The 22113-nt window shown below is 37.4% G+C and overlaps 1 protein-coding gene across 1 annotated transcript in view; it reads right to left on the bottom strand.

Moving 5' to 3' along the window:
* Positions 1 to 22113, bottom strand: part of INPP4B (inositol polyphosphate-4-phosphatase type II B) — a 433157-nt gene that overhangs the window by 77432 nt on the left and 333612 nt on the right. The window contains exons 17-20 of the mRNA XM_008060793.1: positions 8853 to 9025; positions 7265 to 7388; positions 6082 to 6199; positions 1178 to 1318 (exon numbers count right to left, since the gene is read on the bottom strand). Of these exons, the coding sequence (XP_008058984.1) occupies positions 1178 to 1318; positions 6082 to 6199; positions 7265 to 7388; positions 8853 to 9025 (556 nt within the window). The remainder of the gene's footprint in view (positions 1 to 1177; positions 1319 to 6081; positions 6200 to 7264; positions 7389 to 8852; positions 9026 to 22113) is intronic.

Here is a 22113-nt window from a genome sequence, read left to right as displayed (position 1 = left end):
AGTGCAGGAGTGATCATAGCTCACTGTAATCTCGAACTCCTGTGCTCAAGGGATTCTCTCACGTCAGCCTCCTGAGTAGCTGGTACTGCAGGTGCATGCTACCATGCCTGGCTTTTATTTATTGATTTTTTTTAGAGATGGGGGTCTCACTATATTGCCTAGGCTTTTCCCAAAGTGCTGGCCTTAAGTGATACTTCTGCCTTGACCTCTCAAAGTGCCAAGATTACAGATGTGAGCCACTATGTCTGGCTTTGAAAATCTTTTAAAAGTATGTTCTGTGTACTTTAAGTGTTACCTACATTTTCTGTAATCTCTACATGTGAAACATATAAGATATAAAAAATAAGTTTTCTACCTGCTCAAATAAAGTATAGTGTTTTTTGACAGTGACTCACAGGAGCACATACGACCGTTTGTTGTTTGAGCATGTCATTACAAAAGGTGTTAACATTATCAAATAACAACTATCATAATAAATACAACAAAAGAGAAAAAAAGACTATGTTTTTGATCCAAAATTTTTGACACAATTAACTGTTTACAATGTTAACATATACATGCTAAAAAAATTCTAAAGTTTGATATACACATAGGTATTTAGAAACATGAAGCAAGTTAATCAATGTGAATACGTTGGCAATTTGGCATCAATATTTTCCTCAGGGTTTCCGCCACATTTAAATTTGATTTGGGCCAGGATTCCTTAAATATGAATATTTGCCCTTGGTACTGTTAAAAAGGTAAACGTGGCCGAGCACGGTGGCTCATGCCTAAAATCCCAGCACTTTGGAAGGCTGAGGTGAGAGGACTGCCTGAGCCCACAGGTTTGAGACCAGCCTGGGCAATTTGGTGAGCCCTCATATCTATGATAAATTCAAAAATTAGCCAGGCATGGTGGCATGTGCCTGCAGGTCTAGCTACTTGGAAGGCTGAGGTAGAAGAATCATCTGAGCCCAGCAGGTGAGGCTGTGGTGACCATGAGCTTGCCACTGCACTCCAGGCTGGGTGACAGAGTGAGACTCCAACTCAAAGAAACAAAAACAAAAAAGTAAATGTTACCCAATAATCTATCTAAGTTCTATATACAGAAATATGTGGAATTTCTCCACATAGCCTAAAAAAGGATTTTTTACAAAAAGAAGAAAACTGAAGTGCCAATCTTATACCCAAAGCTTACCTCTCAGCCAGTGTTTGCTGTTCGTTGATTCCAACATTAAAAAGCACTGGATACACATGAAGCAACTGTCCTTCTTTAATCTGTAGAGGTAGAGACTCAAACATTCTGGCTGGAAGCTTGATCTCTACCACATAATGTTCTCTGAGGAAAGCAGAGGAAAAGGGGAGGGGTATTACTCATGTATTTTTTGTTATTTTAGATTCATTGGAAAGAAATAATAAAAGAGTTGACATGTAGCACTGATTTAGATTTTTGGCTGCTAAATACTTATTTTCCCTCATTCACTCAAGAATCATTCACTCATCTCATTAAATTACTTGGCATAAAAAAGATTGTAAAGATGTGTTTATACGTTTGCTTCTCTTCCTTACTCTGAGCTCCTTTAGGAAAGGAATGTTTAGTTCCTTTTTGTATATCCAGGGCCATGTGCACAGAGAGTCTCAATTTTTGTTTTCTTTGCTTATTTTTAAAACTCAATCAGTCCTAAGAATCAGAAAAGTAATTTAACAATGGATACTTCAGTATAGTAAAGCCTAATAAACCAAATCATTTCTATCATTTTTTTGGCATGGCCTGATCATTTTTATTACTGATGATGGGCTTATGGAAATTAATGGTTTTATTATTAAAGTGAAACTTTGGGGGATCCTAGACATTTTGGAACTAATATATAACAGAGCATTTTCCACTGGAAATCTCCATTTTAAATTATCCCTTATTTTTAGTGTTGAAAATATAAGTTAGGATTTATAAACTATGATCCATAAGATTAGCTACTAGTATATTTTGAAAGTTGACATCTTCTGATGAAGTATGAGTTAAGTATAGAAATATAGAAAGTGTTGCCCAGAAGTTAGGAAAAGTCATGTGTTTCCAGAATAATACAGAATGGTGGGATTGTAATATATGTATTGGAGGGGAAGCACAGGACAAATAGTGAGTCTCTTTGTGAAAATCTTTCAGATTATCTTAGTATGACATTATTGAGAAACATTGTGGATCACTGACTCTGAGACTTATTTCTTCATAGTTATGAACTAGAGATCTGGGAAATACCAGGAATCCAGCAAGCAGGGATGCTAGCACTACCTTCAGATGAACTAGCACGGTATTATTCTTTGTTTAATTGCTTTCAGTGCCCTTTAAAACAGTCCGGCTAACAGAGAATTAATGTTTGTTTCAAGTCTTTCAAGAATATGAGAAGCATCCATGAGTCAGTTGATGTTTAAAAGTTGTTCTGAAGGTGAAGCACATTATGTAATTTTGTGATAATTTTATTAGCATTATTAAGGCATAGTTGACATAAACTCATGCATTTTAAGTATATACTTCAGAGTTTTAGCAAATGTACAGAATTATTTACTCGTCATGACAATAATCCAGTTCTAGAACATTTCTATCACCTTAAAATGACCTCTCATCCTTGTTTGCAGTCAATCTCACTCTCACCACCAGCCCTAGGAAGTCACTCATCTGTTTTCTATCTCTACTTTTCTGCATATTTCCTATGAATGAATTCATACAATATGCAGTCTCTTCTGTCTGGCTTTTTTCATTTTGCACAGTGTTTTATTAAGTTATCCATATTGTGACATGCATGAGTAGATTGTCCCTTTCGGTTACTGAATAGCCTTCTATTGTACAGCTATAATACATCTTGTCTATGCATGTACTATTTATTTATGACCAATTGGAAAACTGCATAATTTTGGATATTATAAATAAAACTGCTATGCATATTCAGGCATGAGTTTTTGTGTGGACATTTGTGTCATTTTTTCTTGAATATATACCTAAGAGTCATAAAGTAATTTTAGATCTATCTTTTTAAGACTGCCTGTTTTTGGGGGGTTTTTTATTTTTTATTTTTAGTTAGAGTCTCACTCTGTCGCGGGCTCAGGCAATCCACTCATCTTGGCCTCCCAAAATGCTGGGATTACAGGTTGAGCCACCGAGCCCAGCCGCAACTGCCTGTTTTCTTTCTTTCTTTTTTTTTTTTTTGAGTTGGAGTCTCACTGTCACCCAGACTGGAGTGCAGTGGCCGCTCCCGGCCACCGCAGCCTCGACCTGCTGGGCTCCCGCGATCCTTCTGCTTCAGCCTTCTGAGTAGCTGGAACTACAGGTGCGCGCTACCATGCCCGGTTAATTTTTTGATTTATTGTAGAGATGAGGTCTCGCCTGCCCAGGCGGGTCTCGAACCAAGTGACATTCTTACCAGCATTGGACAAGGGTTAGTTCCAGGTTTCACACATCATCACCAACACTTGCTACCATCAGACTTTTTTTTATTATGATGATTCTAATGTGAGTGTACTGGTATCTAACTGTGGTTTTAAATTTATTCTTCTAATGACTAAATATGTTGAGTATGTTTTCTTGTGTTTATAAACCATTTTTATCTATTTATATGTCTTATTTGCTATTCAAACTTTTTGCCCGCCTGTAAATTAGGTTTTTTTGGTGCCATTATTATTGAGTTGCAAAATGTCTTTACATGTTCTGAATACAAGCTGTTTTTCAGACATATGATTTGCATATATTTTCTTCCAGTCTGTGGCTTGTATTTTCATTTACTTAATGGTGTCTTTTGGTATGTGAATATTTACAATTTGCTGAAGTCCTACCTATCTACTTTTTTCTTTTTTTGTGTGTCATCTCTAAGAACTTATTAAATGAACCCAACTTGTATAAACTTCCTCCTGAGTTTTCTTCTAGAAGTTTCATAGTTTTAGATCTTACATTTAGACTTATGATCTATTGTGAGTTAATTTTTGTATGTGTCAAAATTCTTCACTTTTCCATACAGATAACCAATCGTCCCAGCATGAATTTTTGAAAAGACTCTCTATTCTCCATGAATTGCCTGGCACCTTTGTTGAAAATCAATTGACTCTAAATATAATAGTTTGTTTATGGATTGTAAATTCAGTTTAATTTATCTATATGTACATACTTATGCTAGAATTATATTGTCTTGATTATTGTAATTTTAATAGTGAGTTTTGAAATCAGAAAGTATATGTTTTCCCACTTTGTTCTTCTTTTAAAACATTATTGTTAATATTCTGGATCCTTTGCATTTATGTATAAATTTCATATTAAGTTTGTCAATTTCTGCCAAAAAAAAAGACTACTGAGATTTAGATATTGATTGATTGAATCTATAGATCAATTTGTAGAGAAGTGCTATCTAAACAATACTGAATCTTCCAATGCATGAACCCAGACTGTCTCTCCATTTACTGGATCTTATTAATTTCTCTCTGCAATATTTTGTATGTCCCGTGTATAATTCTTAGACTTTGTTAAATTCCTTCTAATTTATTCTTTTTGACGTTATTGTGAAATTGTTTTCCAAATCACCACTATTTCTGACAACTTTCAAGAGCATGTTTTTTCCTCCTTGCCATTCCTAGTCAAGTCAGCCCCCTCTGGAAGTGTAGCTGCTGATGTTAATGGCTGACCTTGTCCTAGGAGAAAGCTTTGCTCAGAGAGCCAGGGTTGATGGGAGCAGCCCCCAGCAAAGACTCCCACTGTTATTTCCCAATGTTCACTAGTTTTTCATGAATATGTACTTTTAAATTTGTTGTATGTATTTGATTCATTCCCTCAGTTTTAAAATAGTTGTTTTAGATTGTTATTTCAAGTTGTGATATTGCTTTTGGAGAGAGGACTTGCTAAGCTGCTGCCTTCATCATTCCAGGAATTCTATCTCCATCTGAATGATAACTTTTGAATTTAGATACAGCTCACGGAAATTCCTCAGAAAAAGCATCTTTCACTCTGCCTACACCAAATGACCCGGTAAGCCTCCTTATAAAGTATGACAAAAGTATCAGTTTCTTACCTGTGACCATAAACTTCAGATTAATACAAAGTTGTACTATTTGTCAGGTATGTATATGAGCAATTTTATTCCTTTTTCTTCCAATGAATGGCAAATTAGGTATCAATTCTAGATAAAACATTTAGTTTTATAAGGATATGGTTTTTCTTTGTATATGAGAAACAGCCACTACCTTCCATTCAACCATGTGAATCTGGGTATCTTTACCACAAATCTAAATTACTGTATGTTTACTATCGACAGAAGAACATATTTACTTTGAACTTTTATATTTAGTCTCTTCTCCATCTCTTTCTAGCATGAAAAGTGCTCTCCCTTTTGTACATTTTGTACATATGTGTTTAACATGACCTGAGAATGTTTCAAATTTTTAATACCTTCATGAAGCATTTAAAAGTGCCAGCGCCAGAATGGTTGAATTTGGAGGACTTCTGATTGAGACAATTTACTATAGGATATAGTTTGTCTATTGGAGGTCTAGTCTACACACCATCATTTTTCTTAATTATTTCTGAAATTTTGTCCATCATATACTGACCTTCGAAGCTATTTATTTAAAACCCTTCTCGGAAATCTCACATCAGAGAATGAATTGTCAAGAATAATTAAGAAAAACTGTGGTATATTTCTCTGACATAGAAATATATCTTTTCTAAAATGTTGCTGCTTTTAACTGAATTTAATTTAAAGTCATTTCAAGAATTATGATGCTATTAACTGAACGATTCCCGCAAAAGTAAAAACATCCAGAGCTTTAGACTAGATAGTAATAAGGAGAAAAATGTTCTTCTCATACAGGCTATTATTCTGAATTTCTCATATTTCATGGGAGTGTATTATCACACTCACCTCACTACAGTTTAAAACATTCATGAGACTTCTAAGAGCTTTTCAAGATATTCCCCTGTCATAGCATTCACATTTATTTCTCACCAAAAGGAAAAGAAAATGAAAGAAAAATTCCCAACCAAAACCTGAATTCTCCTGTGCTCCTTTGACGGGAGTTAACATAACATGTCTAACAAAGCGTGATCTTTAGGAAACGGGCATTGCTTACCGTCTTCCTGTTATAACTGGCAAGACATCATTGGATTTGGCTTCAATTATTTTAAATGCGACTTTCTTTAAATCGGAAATGCCAACAGCCATGTCCTCTAGCATTCCAATTTCATCACCTAAACAAGGGAAAAGGTGCTTAGTTATAAACATACTATTCGAAGAAAATGTCACTAGCTACTTTATCTCCCTGCTGGAATTTGTTCTAGCATTTTAGTGAATGAGTTTCTGAATGCAATGAATCCATTCTAAATGCTTTTCCTCAGAGGCTGAAGGTTTTCATCAGTGAACTAAGAACCATTTCAATGGACTTCAGAAGTCAATCTACTCAATGAAGGAAGAATGTACAGATTTGCTGAGAGGTTGGAGAGAGGTTTTAACTCTTTTATGAAACAAAGTATCATGCAGATTTCTTTCCATCAGCAGGACTGATATTTGATTTATATAAGTAATAGAAATAGCTGAATGGATAATCACTGACCCAGACTCATGCTAGCTTTGTATTTCTATAGACTGATGAATAAAGCCTGATAAAGGAGATAATTACAATTCTAGATCAGTACCCTCTGAGAGAAATATAATGTGAGCTACATATATAACTTTTTAAATTTCCTGGTGGTCATATTTTTTAGCAGAGTAAAATAAAAAAATGAAATTAATTTTAATAATATATTTTACTTAACCCAATATATCCCAAATGTCATTTCAACTGTAAATTAATATAAAATTATTAATAGAAAGCTCTTTTTTTTTACTAGTTTTTGAAATCTGGTGTACATTTCTGGTATATATTGATTTCTAGTGTATGTCGTTCTGGACTAGATAAATTTCAAGTGCTCAAGTGATACATGAGGTTACTGCATTAAGTAGCGCAGTTCTAATCATTAGAACTTTAAATTCCAGTCATTGAAACTGTGTTGGCCAAGAGTCTTTTGTATTTAAAAAGTCAGATGGTCACTCAGGAGTCCACTCTGAAATAATCTATAATTCCATTTTCAAAACATAATAGGAGGCAAAAGTAAGTCACAAGGTGAAGGAATGCAGAAAAGCAAATTACATGATTAAAACAATACTTGGTGCAACAAAGGTGTACTTCTTATTTTTATGTTTACCAGGAAAACTTAGGTATTAAATATCCTTATGAATAAGAGCAGGCTTTTAATTTGTACTAATGCAATACTCACTATATGTACTTAGCAGTCCTTCATACTGTACTATCAACCCCACTGTGTGAAGTTGCTGTAGGAAACCAGGGTCATGCAAACTTGTCTGTAATTTGATGATAAAACCACAAACCAATCCAGCAAGCTAAAAAAAAAAAAAATATTAAAAATCATTGAAGAAAAGTACTGCAGTCAGAAAGCATATCGGTTTAATTTTAAAATATTTTAAGATTTTTGAGGCATGGCAGATTAAATTCTCAAGTATGTGTTTCCAAACTACAACTATTTATATGTACATATAAAAACAAGTTGACAGTCTTTGATCTAGCATTGTTGTATATAAAAGAATCACAAAAGGAGAAAGAGCATGTACTATTTCTACCAGAAAGTCTACCATTTCTAACAGTAAAAGTATAAGCACTTTAGCACTTCCAAATCTTATTATTTTTTGCACATGTAGAATAGAGATAATAGTACTCATTTCACAGGGTCACTAAAAGAACACAGTGAAGACACATGTATGTATAAGGCAGAGCATAATGTGTGACACTTGTTTTTTTTTGTATTTTTTTCTTGAGTTGGAGTCTCACTCTGTCACCCAGACTGGAGTGCAGTGGCCGCTCCCGGTCACCGCAGCCTTGACCTGTTGGGCTCCGGTGATCCTTCCGCCTCAGCCTTCCAAGTAACTGAAACTACAGGCGCGCGCTGCCACGCCCAGCTAATTTTTTGATTTACTGTAGAGATGAGGTCTCGCCAAGTTGCCCAGGCGGGTCTCGAATCCATGGGCTCAGGCCATCCACTCACCTCAGCCTCCCAAAGGCGTGGGATTACAGGCTGAGCCACCGAGCCCGGCTAATGTGTAACACTTGTAAGCTCCATTTGCTGCCGGACCATCCATGAAATAATGGAAGAAAGAGACAGTTTGGTTAAAATATTCCCTTTCCCTTGAATGTTTAGAAATAGAGCTCTTCTATCTCTTTCCCTCCATGTGCTTTGTCTAAAAATCTCAACCTTGAAGGTGGATGTAGATGGGAAGAAGAAAGACACCACCAGTACAACCACTGTGATGGAGACTGACCTTGGCTTATAAATTATGTTGGGTGTAGGCGAAAGAGATGGTCCTGTCAAACCTGCTGTTCAAGGCTTACTGCCCTAAAAACTTATAAACAAAATAAGAGACAACTGAGAGACCTTGTCCCAAGGTTTGTAGGAGAGTTATCTAATAAAGGGGTTTGCAAACAGATTCCCCTTTGCCAAGCCCTCACTTTGTTACCTGCCATGTAAGGCAGCAGTCCCTTCCTTTACACTATCTGTAAACCCTAGGGCACACAAAGATGGGTGACCATTGCCTTCACTGACCCCATGCCCTATGAAGCAGAATTTACATTTTGGAGACTTGACCATCTCTTTTCAGAAATAACTATTTAAGGTCTCATAAACAGTTTCCATATTATATTTAGCCCATATGTATTGTGAATAAGTAAAATGGGGTACCAAACTCTAAGAAAAGGATCTTTTTAAAAATAAAACTGCCCAAAGAAGAACTCTATTCTCTTCAAGGACAAAATGTTAACAATTCAGCACTGTCGTAGCAACAACAGGCACCTACTGCTTGACTGAAGACGATGTCTCTTCTCAGAGTCAGCATCAGACACTGGGGCAAGCTGTAGGCAAGTTCCTGAAGGAGCACAAACGTCAGGGACTGCTTGGCTCTGTTCACCACTTCTCCCATGCAGTCCTTCAGGGTGAGGATGAGGGGATACAACTGTTCATACCAGTCCTCTGGGATAGAAGAACAGTGGGATAGATGAAGGAAGGTCTTGGAATACAGAACCAGCTTAATTTTTCAGTGAGGGTACACATACTCTTAAGGATTTGCAAAGACTAGACTTGAAGATCTCTTACTCAAATCTCTTTCCTGAACACCAAGATGTCTATAATCAGCCACACTTTGGATTGCTCCATGAGGACGCATTTATTGGGAAATCCAAAAAAAACCAAAAACCAGAGTTATCTTTTGGAGGGTGGGTCCCTTGTAAAACAGGTTTCCCTTGCTAGGAGAGTGTTCTAAGAATCCATCAGCATCAGTGTACCAGCTATCTCTGTTGTGGGAGGTTGCATTCAGCTTCAGTGATTTTTTTTTTGAGACTCAACGCATTTGCCCATTTCGTGATGGGTGATTTGCATGAACAACCTGCCCACACTGCACTGAGAGTTCAGCAGTTTTTGAACAAAAGCTGAACGACCCCCATTGCCTATTCTTACCTATTCACCCAATCTCTCCCTGAACACCTTTTTTTTGTTGTTGTTCTCCCAAAGAAAAAAGTTCTCAGAGGGAAATGTTTTGCCAATGTGGAAAAGATAAAACAAAAACAAGGCAGAAACACTAAAAGTCATCAAAATTGACAAGTTCAAAAGCTGCTATGAAGGAAAGAGTAAAATTATCTTTGTTGGCCAATGACATGATCCTATAAGTAGTAGATTCTAAAGACTTCACAAAAAAACCTGGTAGAAGTAATAAAGTCAGTGACATAATAGGATAAAAAATAGACATAGAAACATTGATTGCATTTCTTTATACCAACAGGGATCTAGCTAAAAAGTAATCAAGAAAATAATTCCATTTATTATAGCACAACAAGAATAAAAATATGAACCATTTAACCAGGAAAGTGAAATATCAGTACATTGAAAACTTTAAAACATTGATGAAAGAAATTTTAAAAGATACAAATAAATGAAAAGAAACCCTGTGTTTGTAAGTAGAAGAGTTAGCATTGTCAAGATGTCCTTACTACCCAAAGCAATGTATGGATTCAATGCAATCTCTATCAAAATTCCCATGGTATTTTTCACAGAAATAAAAAAAAATTCCAAAATTTATATGGAACCACAAAAGACTCGGAATAGCCAAAACCATCTTGAGAAAGAAAAACAAAGTTGAAGGCATTACACTTCCTGATTTCCCGATTTTAAATGATATTGATATTATTTCTTTTCTTTGTCTGACTGTTCTTGCTTACTTCCAGTACTATTTTGGTTAGAGGTGGTGAGAGTGGTTAGCCTTGTCTTGTTCCGGATCTTGAAGGAAAAATTTTCAGTTTTTCCCCCTTGACTATGATATTAACTGTGAATTTTTCATAACTGGTCTTTATCATATCAATAAAATTTTCTTTTATACCCATTTTGTTGAGAGGTTTTTTTTAATCATGAAAACATGTTGGAATTTGTCAAATGCTTTTTCTGCATCTGTTGACACGGTCATGGGCTTTCACTGTTCATTCTGGTAATGTGGTACATTACGCTGATTGATTTGTATACGTTCAGTTTATTTTTAAATGGTTATAGGAGTTGCTAAATTTTTACTTTGTCAAAAACATTAAAAGTATATTTAAGAAAAACTGCTTTGAGCTGTGAAAAAAGTGTCTCAATAGGTGTATTGCATCAATTGAAGAGTACTTGAAAGATGACTGACATTTAAACACGTAAAAATAAATACACACATTTTTATAAACAAATCCAGGTCTTTTGGGTCCCCCCTAATATTTACAGTAGACCTCTTCTCTGCTCATCTCTAATCTGTGCCATCAAACTCTTCATGCTGAAAAGAGAAGTTTTACTGGACTTCTCCTTCTATGGTTTTCTCAGTAACTTGTTCATTGAATTGTTCTAGTACCATAACAGTCCATCAAACATTCGTCCTCCCCCTGCCCAATCTCTTGAATAACCTCCTACTTGTTCCCTAACCAGTCGCTCTTCCTGCAGTCATATCTCTTGAAATCTTTTCTCAATAGTGTTGCTAGAAAGAGCTTTCTAATCAGTTTGAATCCCATTCCATCACTCATTTCTCACTTCCTTACAGAAAATATCAGGGGGGGAAAAAAACCTAAAGCAGTCAGATTAAAGTCCAAACTCGTGAAATATTCTCCATTATCTAACCTCTGCCTGTTTTTCTCATCTCGTCTTTCAGAACTTACTTTGCAGTCTTGAGTCCCAGGTGAAGTGAACAACCCGTATTTCCCTAAATATGTCCTTTCTCATCTCAGTGTCTTCACAAATTTTATCTCCTCTCCTATAACACTCTTTCTCTACTTAACCTACTGGCAAACACTTTATTTTCTCTGCATACTCGATTAGGGATTGCTCTTCTCCAGAAAGTCTTCCTCGATTTCCCCCTCACTCTCCTTCCCTGTTCCCTGAAGTTCGGGTTAAGTTGACTTTCTTTGGTGTCCATAGCTATTCACACACTGTTCTCCAGTGCAAGAAAGGGCAAAGTATTTTTTTTTTTTTTTAATCACTGAATCCCCAGAATCTATCACAATGCCTAGCATACAGTAGACACTCAGTATGTTTTAATTGAATGAGAAAAAGTTACAATAAATATTACAAAGTTTTAAAAGTAATGACAAGTATGAGAAAGTCAAGTTTTTGACAATATTGAGAATTCAAACAACTTTTCTTCAAATCAAGATGCAAAATTGAAAACATTTGTACGTCTAGATTTCTAACATTTATCTATTACATAATATGACTTTGATATGATATGGAAACAATTTGTATTCTGTTTTGGTTTATTTGGAGCTCAACACCTTGTCAGGAGCTCAATGCCTTGTCAATCATCAAATCTCATAAATTCTGGACTCTGTAACATTCCATTAATATATAAATAAATTACTAGCAGGATGACAAATGTGATTTAATATGAGTGAGTGTGTGTCGCAAAATTAATTATGAAGCAGGATCTGAAATGATATGATCTTCTCAGCATAACAATATAAGATCATCATGAGTAATGTAAGTAGTAAATAATTAGTTGAGACCTTGAAAGAGTAACAGGGAACAATGAAAAGAATCATAATCACTATTGTACCATGTCTACTGTCACTTATTATTTTATGTTGTGATATACTAGACTAGATAAAATAAACCAGAATGTATACTAGACTAGATAAAATAAACCAGAATGATTGAAAGGATAATTAATGACCCCAACTTCATAAAAAGATACGATTTTATTAATAGTCTATGAAAATGCCTATGTGATGCTATAACATAAGAAATATTAGATACATTAGGAATTATTATTTTTAAAATATTGTAGACTTAAGTGTTATTATGAGAATAAGAACATTAGAGAAAGAGGAATTCAATGAACTATTAATCTGTAATTACTTAAAAAGGACACATGCATGGGTAGCTTAGGATGAAATATAAACAGTGATTCCATTTAGGTAGACATTGCTTAACTCTTGAGTCTCACATCATTGATATACATAAAAGACAAGATGGAGACACATCGAACTTATTTTCACAAGAAAAGACACATCGGGGCAACCCTCTTTCGGGTCCCTTCCTGCTGCAGGAGCTTTTCTGTCTTCTTAATAAACTCCTGCTTTCTTACTCAAAAAAAAAAAAAAAAAAAAAGACATTGATGGGTACCAAGAATGAACATTCTATATTCCTATTTTTTAAATTTTATTTCCCATTTTTAGCTCCCATTCTCTATCTCGTTTTCCTATTTAACTGTTGGTCTCAGTATGAATGAATAGACTAATACACAACACAAGAAAAAATTCAATAAATTGATCCAGATGTTGATTTTAGCAGAGAAACAGACTGAAAACCAATTTTGTTTTGCATTTAGCTCTGTGGAGATCAGTTTCTACGAGAGAATTCCCAAACACAAAATTTGTGTGCAGTAGGTGGCGCTGCATTATCAGGCTGAAGTAGAACTATTTTCTCATTTGTTCCATTCAAGGAACTGATTTTTACTTTTTCCCACAGTTGCATATTTCCCAAAGAGCATGTATTTATTGTTTAAGCACCTTGCATCAGACTATCCTACGTCAATAACAAGATCATGTAATATGCTCTTTCTAGTTAGAAAATAACTTGTGTATCTACATTTTTTCCTCAAAATATATTAATTGGCAACTCAAATTAAATGTTAATTTTCCTTGAAAATTTTTAAAAAAGGAAACTTCGCAGATTATCTCATCAGCATAAGAGTAGTTTCTTTATTTACTTCTAAATCTATACTCACACTTATTTAACCAGTTGATTATTAACTTATTCATAGATTACAATTAGATAACCAAAAGCAAAAACATAAAGAGTCTGATTTTCAGTCCTACAAATATAGAAGTAGGAACTTGAAAAAAACAAAAAAAGGAAAACACCAACCTCTAAACCTAATAACATTATTAGATGCTTCTGATACTAACAGTACTCCGTTATCTCCACTGAGTGTAATTACATATATATTTTTTGTGGCTAAAATATCAGGAAAATGACAATATAATAAATCATTAATTATGAGTGAGAAAATCACAAATTTGTGAACAAGGTAAAATTCTTAAAGATAGCAGTAAGACTTCTATGAGGAAGCATAAGTGAGAAAGCTAAAAAATACATTTTTTCAGGAAAGAAACAATTAATTTAAATTCAGCAGATAAAGAGAATTGCACCAGCAAATGCAAATTGCAATGACTACAGGTTTTCTTCTCTTTTAATATGCAGTCGGTGTAAATCTCAGTTTCTGAAATAAACACAGTGGGCTACAACAGACCAAGGCAAGACTGAAGTCAGTTTAAAAATGGACTTTTTTTTTTGCTCCCATGAACATTCCAAGTCGCTTTCACAAAGAAGCAGCAAATGCTTTCGGTTTTTCTTTCAAAAAACCTTTTTGGAAAAAATTATAAAACAGCTTCTGCTCTTCAGAGGTTTGAGCCTGTTGGTACTTGTTCCTCATGGCCGTGTCTCTCTATTCACACTTTACACGGTGTTTAATTTAGTCCTCCTGATAAAGTTATTTTCTGGTAAGGATGGAGGAAGTGTGGATTCTTCTTTGTCTAGTCGGAGTAGGAAATCCTGAAATGCACAATCCACTCTTCTGAGTTTAGTTTCTTCAAGTTTCAACTAAGATTTTATATGACACACACACACACACACACACACACACACACACACACACACACACACACATTTGTGACATACCCGATGAGTCTGAGGAGCTAAGGGAACCCCACAATATTTTAGTCACTGCCCTGACACCTCTCCCCCCAGCTAACTGTCCTCGCAGGCACCAAAGTGAGATTATATCCCCTGGGCTTCTTTCTGTGACAGAGGAAAAACGCAGAGAATGTTTTAGTGACTCTATAAAAACTTGCTGAGACTCCTTAACCCTGAGACCAACAAGCAGAGTCTTTCCTCAGGAAAACATAAAATGCATGTGGCTTAGCTGAGCTTTTCCTGAGCTTTGTGGAGTGTGTTGGACGCCATCCAAGCAGAGCCTCTGTGTTCCAGCCCTCTACTTGCTTCTCTGACATATCCAAGTGCGGCTCACTGAAGGATTCAGAGAACGACTGCTGGGTGCCCCCCTCACCTCCTCCACACACCATCTATTTCCTGTACAGGATGTTCACGTCCTCTGAGCTCAATGGCTCTTATGTTACTCGGGAGAAAAATAAAAGAGCCAAATATCAACCAACTGTAGCAGAGCATAATGCTTTCTTTCCAATTCCTCAGCCATTTTCTTCTCAGGTGCTTGGTCTTCTTTGCTTATTTAAAATAATTAAATTCACAAAAGAGTGTAGCCATTGTTCTTTTTGTTATCACAACCTTTCACACACAGAAAAAAAGAAAAGCTAAAGGATTGCACACACCCATTAAACTTTATGCAAAGAAATAAGAGAAGAAATGAGCCGGATCTTAGGATTCACCTAAGGTGACAAGATGAAGTACTGTGAAACCCAGCAATTAGAATTGGTTTTAAGTGGGGACGGTAAAATCCCCAAGGTCGTGAGGTGAACACAGACCAAAGCCACAGCCAACAGGAGTTTTATTCTATGCCCAAACCTCAGGTAGCACAGAAATGGCAATGGATTCATGATTGAGGCCCGGGGGGTGAGGGATATCAATATATCAATATCCCGCTCTTGTCTCTGAAGATCCTATGCCCCATATCAACCCAAACATGGCTATCTATGTGCACCACAGAGAGAAGTCCGTCTTCCAGGTACAATTTTCCAGTGTGAACATCATAACATGGAGGGGAAGATTAATAATGCACCTTCCTCTGCAGATACTTTGTAAATAAATTTCTTTGTACGGGTATAATACATGTAGCCAACTTTGGTCATAGATCCTAGACTTCTGCCCAGGAATATGAGGTATGGAAACTAGGCTAAATCCAGACAGGAGCTGAGTAAGTAATTAGGGAAAGAAAAGTACTGTGGAGTCTTGGCTGATTCTCTGGTCACTCAGAATGTCTTCCTCCAGGCCTCCCTAACCGTTTCCTTGACCTTATGATCCACCGTGTATCTCTGGTGGAGGAACTGGAAAAATCAATTTGTGCTTATCTTATTTTAATAAATGCTGACCTGAATTTCTTATATCACTACCCCCTTTTGGTTTCACTGACTGAAATCATGAGAAATGAATTCATTTGGCAGACAAGAAGAACGTCTTCTGTGTGTGGTCCTGTGGTGACACTAACATTTGTTAACTCATGATCACTTCCCTCAAGGAGCTTCAAATAGAAGAGAGGAGGTAAGAGGTATAAAGGAATACCTACTGCAGAAGGTGGTATATGCTATGTTCTTAAGCATTGGAACAGTCACAAAACAAGTTTATAAGAGTAAAAGTTGAGAGGCGAGAGACTTCATCTCTGGGGAGGAGACAGTATTCACTCATGACTGTGGCATTTGCTGAATACTTGAAGAAATTCACAGAAGGAGAGAGTTCAGGAAAGGCTGTGTGGCCTACAGGTGGTAAACACTCACAGAGAGAAGCTTTGTAGGACTAGACAGAGTCTAGCAGGGGTGTTTGATTTGGTAAGGCCAATCCCATAAATAGATGCCATAGGCTGACAGGGGAGAGTAATAATAGGTAGAAAGAAGGGAAGTGGCTGGGATGACTCAATGATTCAGACAAGACAGGTATGAAATGGAAGTAAATGTTGAACCTGAAGCCATAGGATAAAAGTAATGGAAATCTAGGTGTGGGCAGTCACCATAGTAGGGACAGAGAATGGAAGAAGGTAAGGGTAGGGAGTAAAATAGGATGGTGTGGAGTATAGGGCCAAAAGATAATAAGTAGACCAAATTTAGAAACTATGGGGACCAGACAGGGTAAGGGAAGCCAGGTTCATGGTCACCCTGGGAGGGAGGTAGCACACGAATCCTGTACCATCCTTTGCCTCCAACACAGAGCAACCTCAAAGGCCCTAAGAGTATACCCACAAAGGACGACCATGTTTCTTAAAATGTAATCCTTGTAGTGTCCACTGAACTATGATCCAAGATAAATGACTTATCTTGGCACCTTCCAGATGTATGAGAAATAAGTGTACTGCTCAACCCGAGACAAATGGCTATGAGAAGAACAAAGGCAACCTTTACTCACGTCAAGAGACCCTGTTTGTTTAAACCCTGCCAGCTCAAGAACACAGTGTCATAAAACTTTCCAGTCTTGCTCTTAGAAAAATAGCAATGGAAATGCATCAACTGATATCCTGGTTAAACTTCTCATTTCATAGCACAAAGTTGAAAGCCTTAAGTAAATTCTGCTAAGACAGTTTCCAGGACCCAAATCCATTAATCAAACAAGCCCTGTGTTTGTTGTAGCACAAAAGTTTTAAATTTGGGCTGTATGTGGACTGGAGGAGTCACACGCTCACATCCATTGGGTTTCTTTTGCCTTTTGGCTTTAAATAAACTGTAACCGCAGCACTCTGGTCCTCAAACAGGCTGAGTATTTAAGAATAAGCTGCATAGGTCATAGGTCATTGAGCAAACTGAAGTTGCCAATATGTCTGCATCAGAGAGCTCTTGTCATTTAAATATTGTCCAGCATCTAAGGCTGAGAAGAGATATGATAGAAACTCAGTTGACTGAAGCCTGATCAGAGTATAGGTATCTAGAAGAAGAAGGGATGAGATGTTTCTACCCTGGAGTACATAAAGTGAATGTAAATTGCTTTCTAGCAATATGCAAGGCTGTGAAATATAGAGCACCAGTTTGTTCACTTATCTGTTTTGTGTACAACTTTCTGGCATACAGGTGTAATTTCGTTATATGCACAGATTGCATGTTATACCAAGTTTTTAAAAATTTCTAGTGGGGCGTGGTGGCTCACACCGTAATCCCAGCACTTTGGGAGGTAGAGGTGAGAGGATTGCCTGAGTCCAAGGGTTACCTAACCTGGGTAACATGGCGAGACCTCATCTCTACAGTAAATCAAAAAATTAGCTGGGCATGGTGGCACACACCTGTAGTTCCAGCTACTTGGAAGGCTGAAGTGGAAGAATCACCTGAGCCCAGCAGGTCAAGGCTGCAGTGGCTGTGAGCATGCCATTGTACTCCAGCCTGGGTGACAGAGTGAGACACTGACTCAAAAAAAAAAAAAAAAGAAAGAAAAGAAAAAAATTCTGGCCGGGTGAGGGTAGCTGGTGCCAAAATCCCAGCAATTTAGGCCATGGTGGGGGATTGTTTGAGTCCAGGAGTTCGAGACCAGCCTGGGCAACATAGCAAGACCTTGTCTCCACAAAAAAAAGTTAGCCAGGTGTGGTGATGTGTGCCTGTAGTTCCAGCTATTTGGGAGGCTAAGGCAAAGGATTGCTTGAACCCAAGAGTTTGAGGCTGCAGTGAGCCGTGATTGTGCCACTGTACTCCAACCTGGGTGACAAAGTGAAACTCCAACTTAAAAAAAAAATCAACTAATACAAGAGAGCCTCATGTACACAGATTTAACTTATAAATGCTGGGTAGGCAGGCATGTAAGCAAACAATGTAAAAACTACATTTCTCAGGCCAATCACATGAATAATCATAGGTTCCAAAGTCCCCAGATGGGATCTGTCATCTTCCTTTTCCTATGATTATCCCAATTTCTCTGTGGGTGTGAGCATCGCAATATTTCTAAGAAAGTTAAGTAATTTTTTGAGTGTAATAATGAATTCTTAATTCCTGCCGACAATTCCACAGTAGAGCTTTATGAGATGTCTACATGAAATTATTGAAAATATCACAAATGTGTGCCCGATACAAATTAACATTTTGTTTGAAAGGTGAAAGCAAAACTGATTTGTAAAGCATACAATTAGAGAAACTTTTTTCCTAGAGAGAACAGTGGTAGTGGATCGTGACAGTGAAGAGGAAAAGACTCCAGTCAGACCACCAGCATTGAAATCCAGGCTCTGCCACTAAATGAGGGTGAAGGTACACAGGTCACTTCACCTCTCTACTTTTTCATTTATAAACTGTATAGAGTTACTTCTATGAGTGTTGTGAGAAGTAAATGGTTAGCACAGGCAACACGCTGAGTGCAGTGGCACACACCTATAATCACAGCACTTTGGGAGGCTGAGGCAAGAGGATTGCCTGAGCTCAGGGGGTCAAGACCAGCCTGGGCAACTTGATGAGAACTCGTCTCTACCCAAAAATAAAAAAAAAATTAAAAATTAGGTGGACGTGGTGATGCACACCTATAGTTCTAGTTACTCAGAAGGCTGAGGTGGAAGGATCGTCTGAGTCCAGCAGATGGAGGCCTCAATGGCCATGAGTGTGCCACTGCACTCCAACCTGGGTGACAGAGTAAGACTCTGACTCAACAACAACAACAAAAAACAGGCAATATTTTGAAAACGGTTTTTAAGCATACATTAAACAACCTATCAATCCTACTACCTATGTTAAAACAGTTAACAAACAATTTCTACATGATGTCCTACCCTGCATCTGCCTACCTACCAGCATTTATTCTTTATGCTCTTACTTCTCTTCCATTTCTGATGATGAACTGTTTGTTCTCTACCTCAGACTAGCTCTGTATTGGTACACCAGATCTTATCACCTCAGGTCTACTTAATAGTGTCACTCCTGCAATCCTCCCCTATTATCAATATTTTCTTTTATTACTGGATCGTTCACATTAGCAAGCAAACATATTATGTCTCCATCTTACAAAAAAATCCTTGTCTTGACTCTAATTCTCTATATAGTTTCTATGCTATTTCTCTGTTTCCTTTCATAGTGAAACTCCTCAAAAGAGTTGTCTAACTATGCTATCTCCAGTTCCTGGTCTTTCTCTTTCAACCTACTTTACACGACCTATTTTCTAACTCTGGCTTTCAGGATATCATATTCTCTTGGTATTTCTCCTACCTCACTGGCCATTCTTTTTTCCTGAGTTGGAGTTTCATTCCTTTGCCCAGGCTGGAGTGCAGTGGCATGCACGCTCACTGCCACCCCAGTGTCGACCTCTTCTGGGCTCCAGTGATCCTTCTGCCTCAGCCTTTCAAGTAGCCAGAACTACAGACACGTGCAACCACGCCAGGGTATTTTTTATTTTATTATACAGATGAGGTCTCGCCAAGTTGCCCGGACTGGTCTCGAAACCGGCAGGCTCAGGTAATCCACTCGCCTCAGCCTCCCAAAGTGCTAGGATGACAGGCTGAGCCACCGAGCCCAGCCAGTACGGCCATTCTTAACCAACTTTGATACTGGTTCCTCCACTTCTTTCTGACATATCAATATTACAATATCCTCAGATATAATCTGCAAGTTATTTCCCTTTTCTGTGTAAACTCAATCTCTTGTTATTAATCAGCCACCTGGCCTTAAGTACCATCTGTATGATAACGATTTCCAAACTGATATCTTTAGCCTGTCTCCTGAACCCCAGATTCTAATACCTAACTGTAAGTGTGATATCTCCATGTCAAACTTATGTCATGTTCCAAATGACTTACCCTCGAAATAGGCACAGAATCTCACTACTTTTCATCACCTCTACTACCACCTTCTCAGTTCAAGCCCGCATCATGTCTTGCCTAGACAACTGCATTATCTTTCTAACTGCCGATACCTGGTTTTGATCTTTCTGTACACAGTTTAATCGCAACACAATAACCCAGGTGTTAATATCTAAGCAAAATCAAATTAATTATTTGTTCAATTCCCACCCCCAGCTGCCCCTCATTTTTCTCAGAGTAAAGACCAAAGTCTTTTTTTTTTTAGAGGTTAAAATTAGTTTATTCAGGGGTGCTTAGTTTCTAGAAAGAGACAAAAGGGAGTTGGTGGTAGGAATCCAGAGCCAGGGAAGGTTGGAGCTGGCAACGGAAAAGCCAAAGTCTTTACATAGGACCTATATAATCCTTCCGCTAAGTTACCTTTCTAACTTCATCTTCTACATTTTTTTTTTTCAAATCACATCGGCTTCCTTGCTGTTTTCTGAATATGGTAGGCACATGTACCCTCCAAGGCTCTTGCACTAGCTGTTGTCTATGCCCAATATATCTTTCTCCAGATAGCCACATGGTTCAATTTCTCACCTCCTGTATCTTTGCCCAAGCATCAACTTCTAAATGAAGCCTACGTTGAGTACTCCACTAAACTGCAATCTCTGCCCTATAACATTACTCCGGAACCCTCTTACTTTGCTCTAAATTTTTTTCACAGCATCTGTCATCGTTATCATATTATGTAATTCCCCTATTTCTTATGTTCCTTTTTAATGTCTCTCTGCTACTCGAATGTAAGCTTCAAGAGGGCAGAGGTTGTGTTTATTATTGTATGCCTTAGTGTCTAAAATAGCATCTGGCACATAACAGGTACTCAATTAAAATGTGAGGAATGACTGGAAAAAAATCAAAAATCACTTTTTAAAAATGTGGCATCTCTTTGATTACCATAAAATTTTAGGGCTGGAAGAAACCTTACAGATTTGTATATGATCTTTATCTTACCAAAACAGAAAATGAGATGCAGAGAATTTAAATGACCTGCCAAACACCATGTAGTCAAAAAAGCACCAAATTGTGAACATGCCAAGTATCTTGGATCTGTGTCACGTGTTGCTCTGTTACAACATAATTTATTGCTCAAATTTAAGGGAAACAACAGTAGTTTTTCGATAAGACATCTTAAAATGTCATAATGCAAAAAATGTTGAAAATTTGCATATAAAATAACTTTATCTGGTATGTTCTGATTATTTATTGATCAAGTATTTTTTTAACTTGTAAGTAAACCCAAAATTGTTTCACCTGATGAACTGTAAGTTTGTTTTGTTTGTTTGTTTGTTTGTTTGAGTTGGAGTCTCACTCTGTCACCCAGACTGGAGTGCAGTGGCCACTCCCGGCCACCGCAGCCTCGACCTGCTGGGCTCCGGCGATCCTTCCGCCTCAGCCTTCCGAGTAGCCTGGAATTACAGGTATGCACTACCACGCCCGGCTGATTTTTTGATTTATTGTAGAGATGAGGTCTTGCTGCCCAGGGGGATCTCGAACCCGCGGGCTCAGGCAATCTACTCACCTCAGCCTCCCAAAGGCGCGGGATTACAGGCTGAGCCACCGAGCCCGGCTAGAACTGTAAGTTTTTAAAGCCTCATTCATTGACTTTTTTCCCCAATGAAATTCTAAAATTCATATGTAGAAATTCATGCAATTCAAAAATATTAATATTCAAAGTCCTCTGATGAAAACGATGCTTTGGGCTTGTATGGTTTTATTTTACAAAATAAAAAAGACCTGCTATAAATTATAAAACCACTGAAACATTTGCCTAATGTTGAGTAAAAATTCTGAAAATATTAGTATCTTCCTGCATGTATGCATAAATGTACACCTATGTTAACAAAATTCACTTAATAATATTAATTAAAAATACTTGGCTGAGGCGGAAGGATCGCCAGAGCCCAGTAGGTCGAGGTTGCGGTGGCCGGGAGCGGCCACTGCACTCCAGTCTGGGCGACAGAGTGAGACTCCAACTCAAAAAAAAAGAAAAAAAACTTAAGCATTTCTTGTTGGTAGCAATTGAAGATCAAGGCAACTAGGTCCTTATTCTACCATACTGGGCCCCTATTATTTG

The sequence above is a fragment of the Carlito syrichta genome, unplaced genomic scaffold (genome assembly GCF_000164805.1).
Source record: "Carlito syrichta isolate Samal-C Ts95f unplaced genomic scaffold, Tarsius_syrichta-2.0.1 Scaffold304734, whole genome shotgun sequence".
Taxonomy (NCBI): Eukaryota; Metazoa; Chordata; class Mammalia; order Primates; family Tarsiidae; genus Carlito; species Carlito syrichta.
This window is presented reverse-complemented; position numbering and strand designations above follow the sequence as displayed.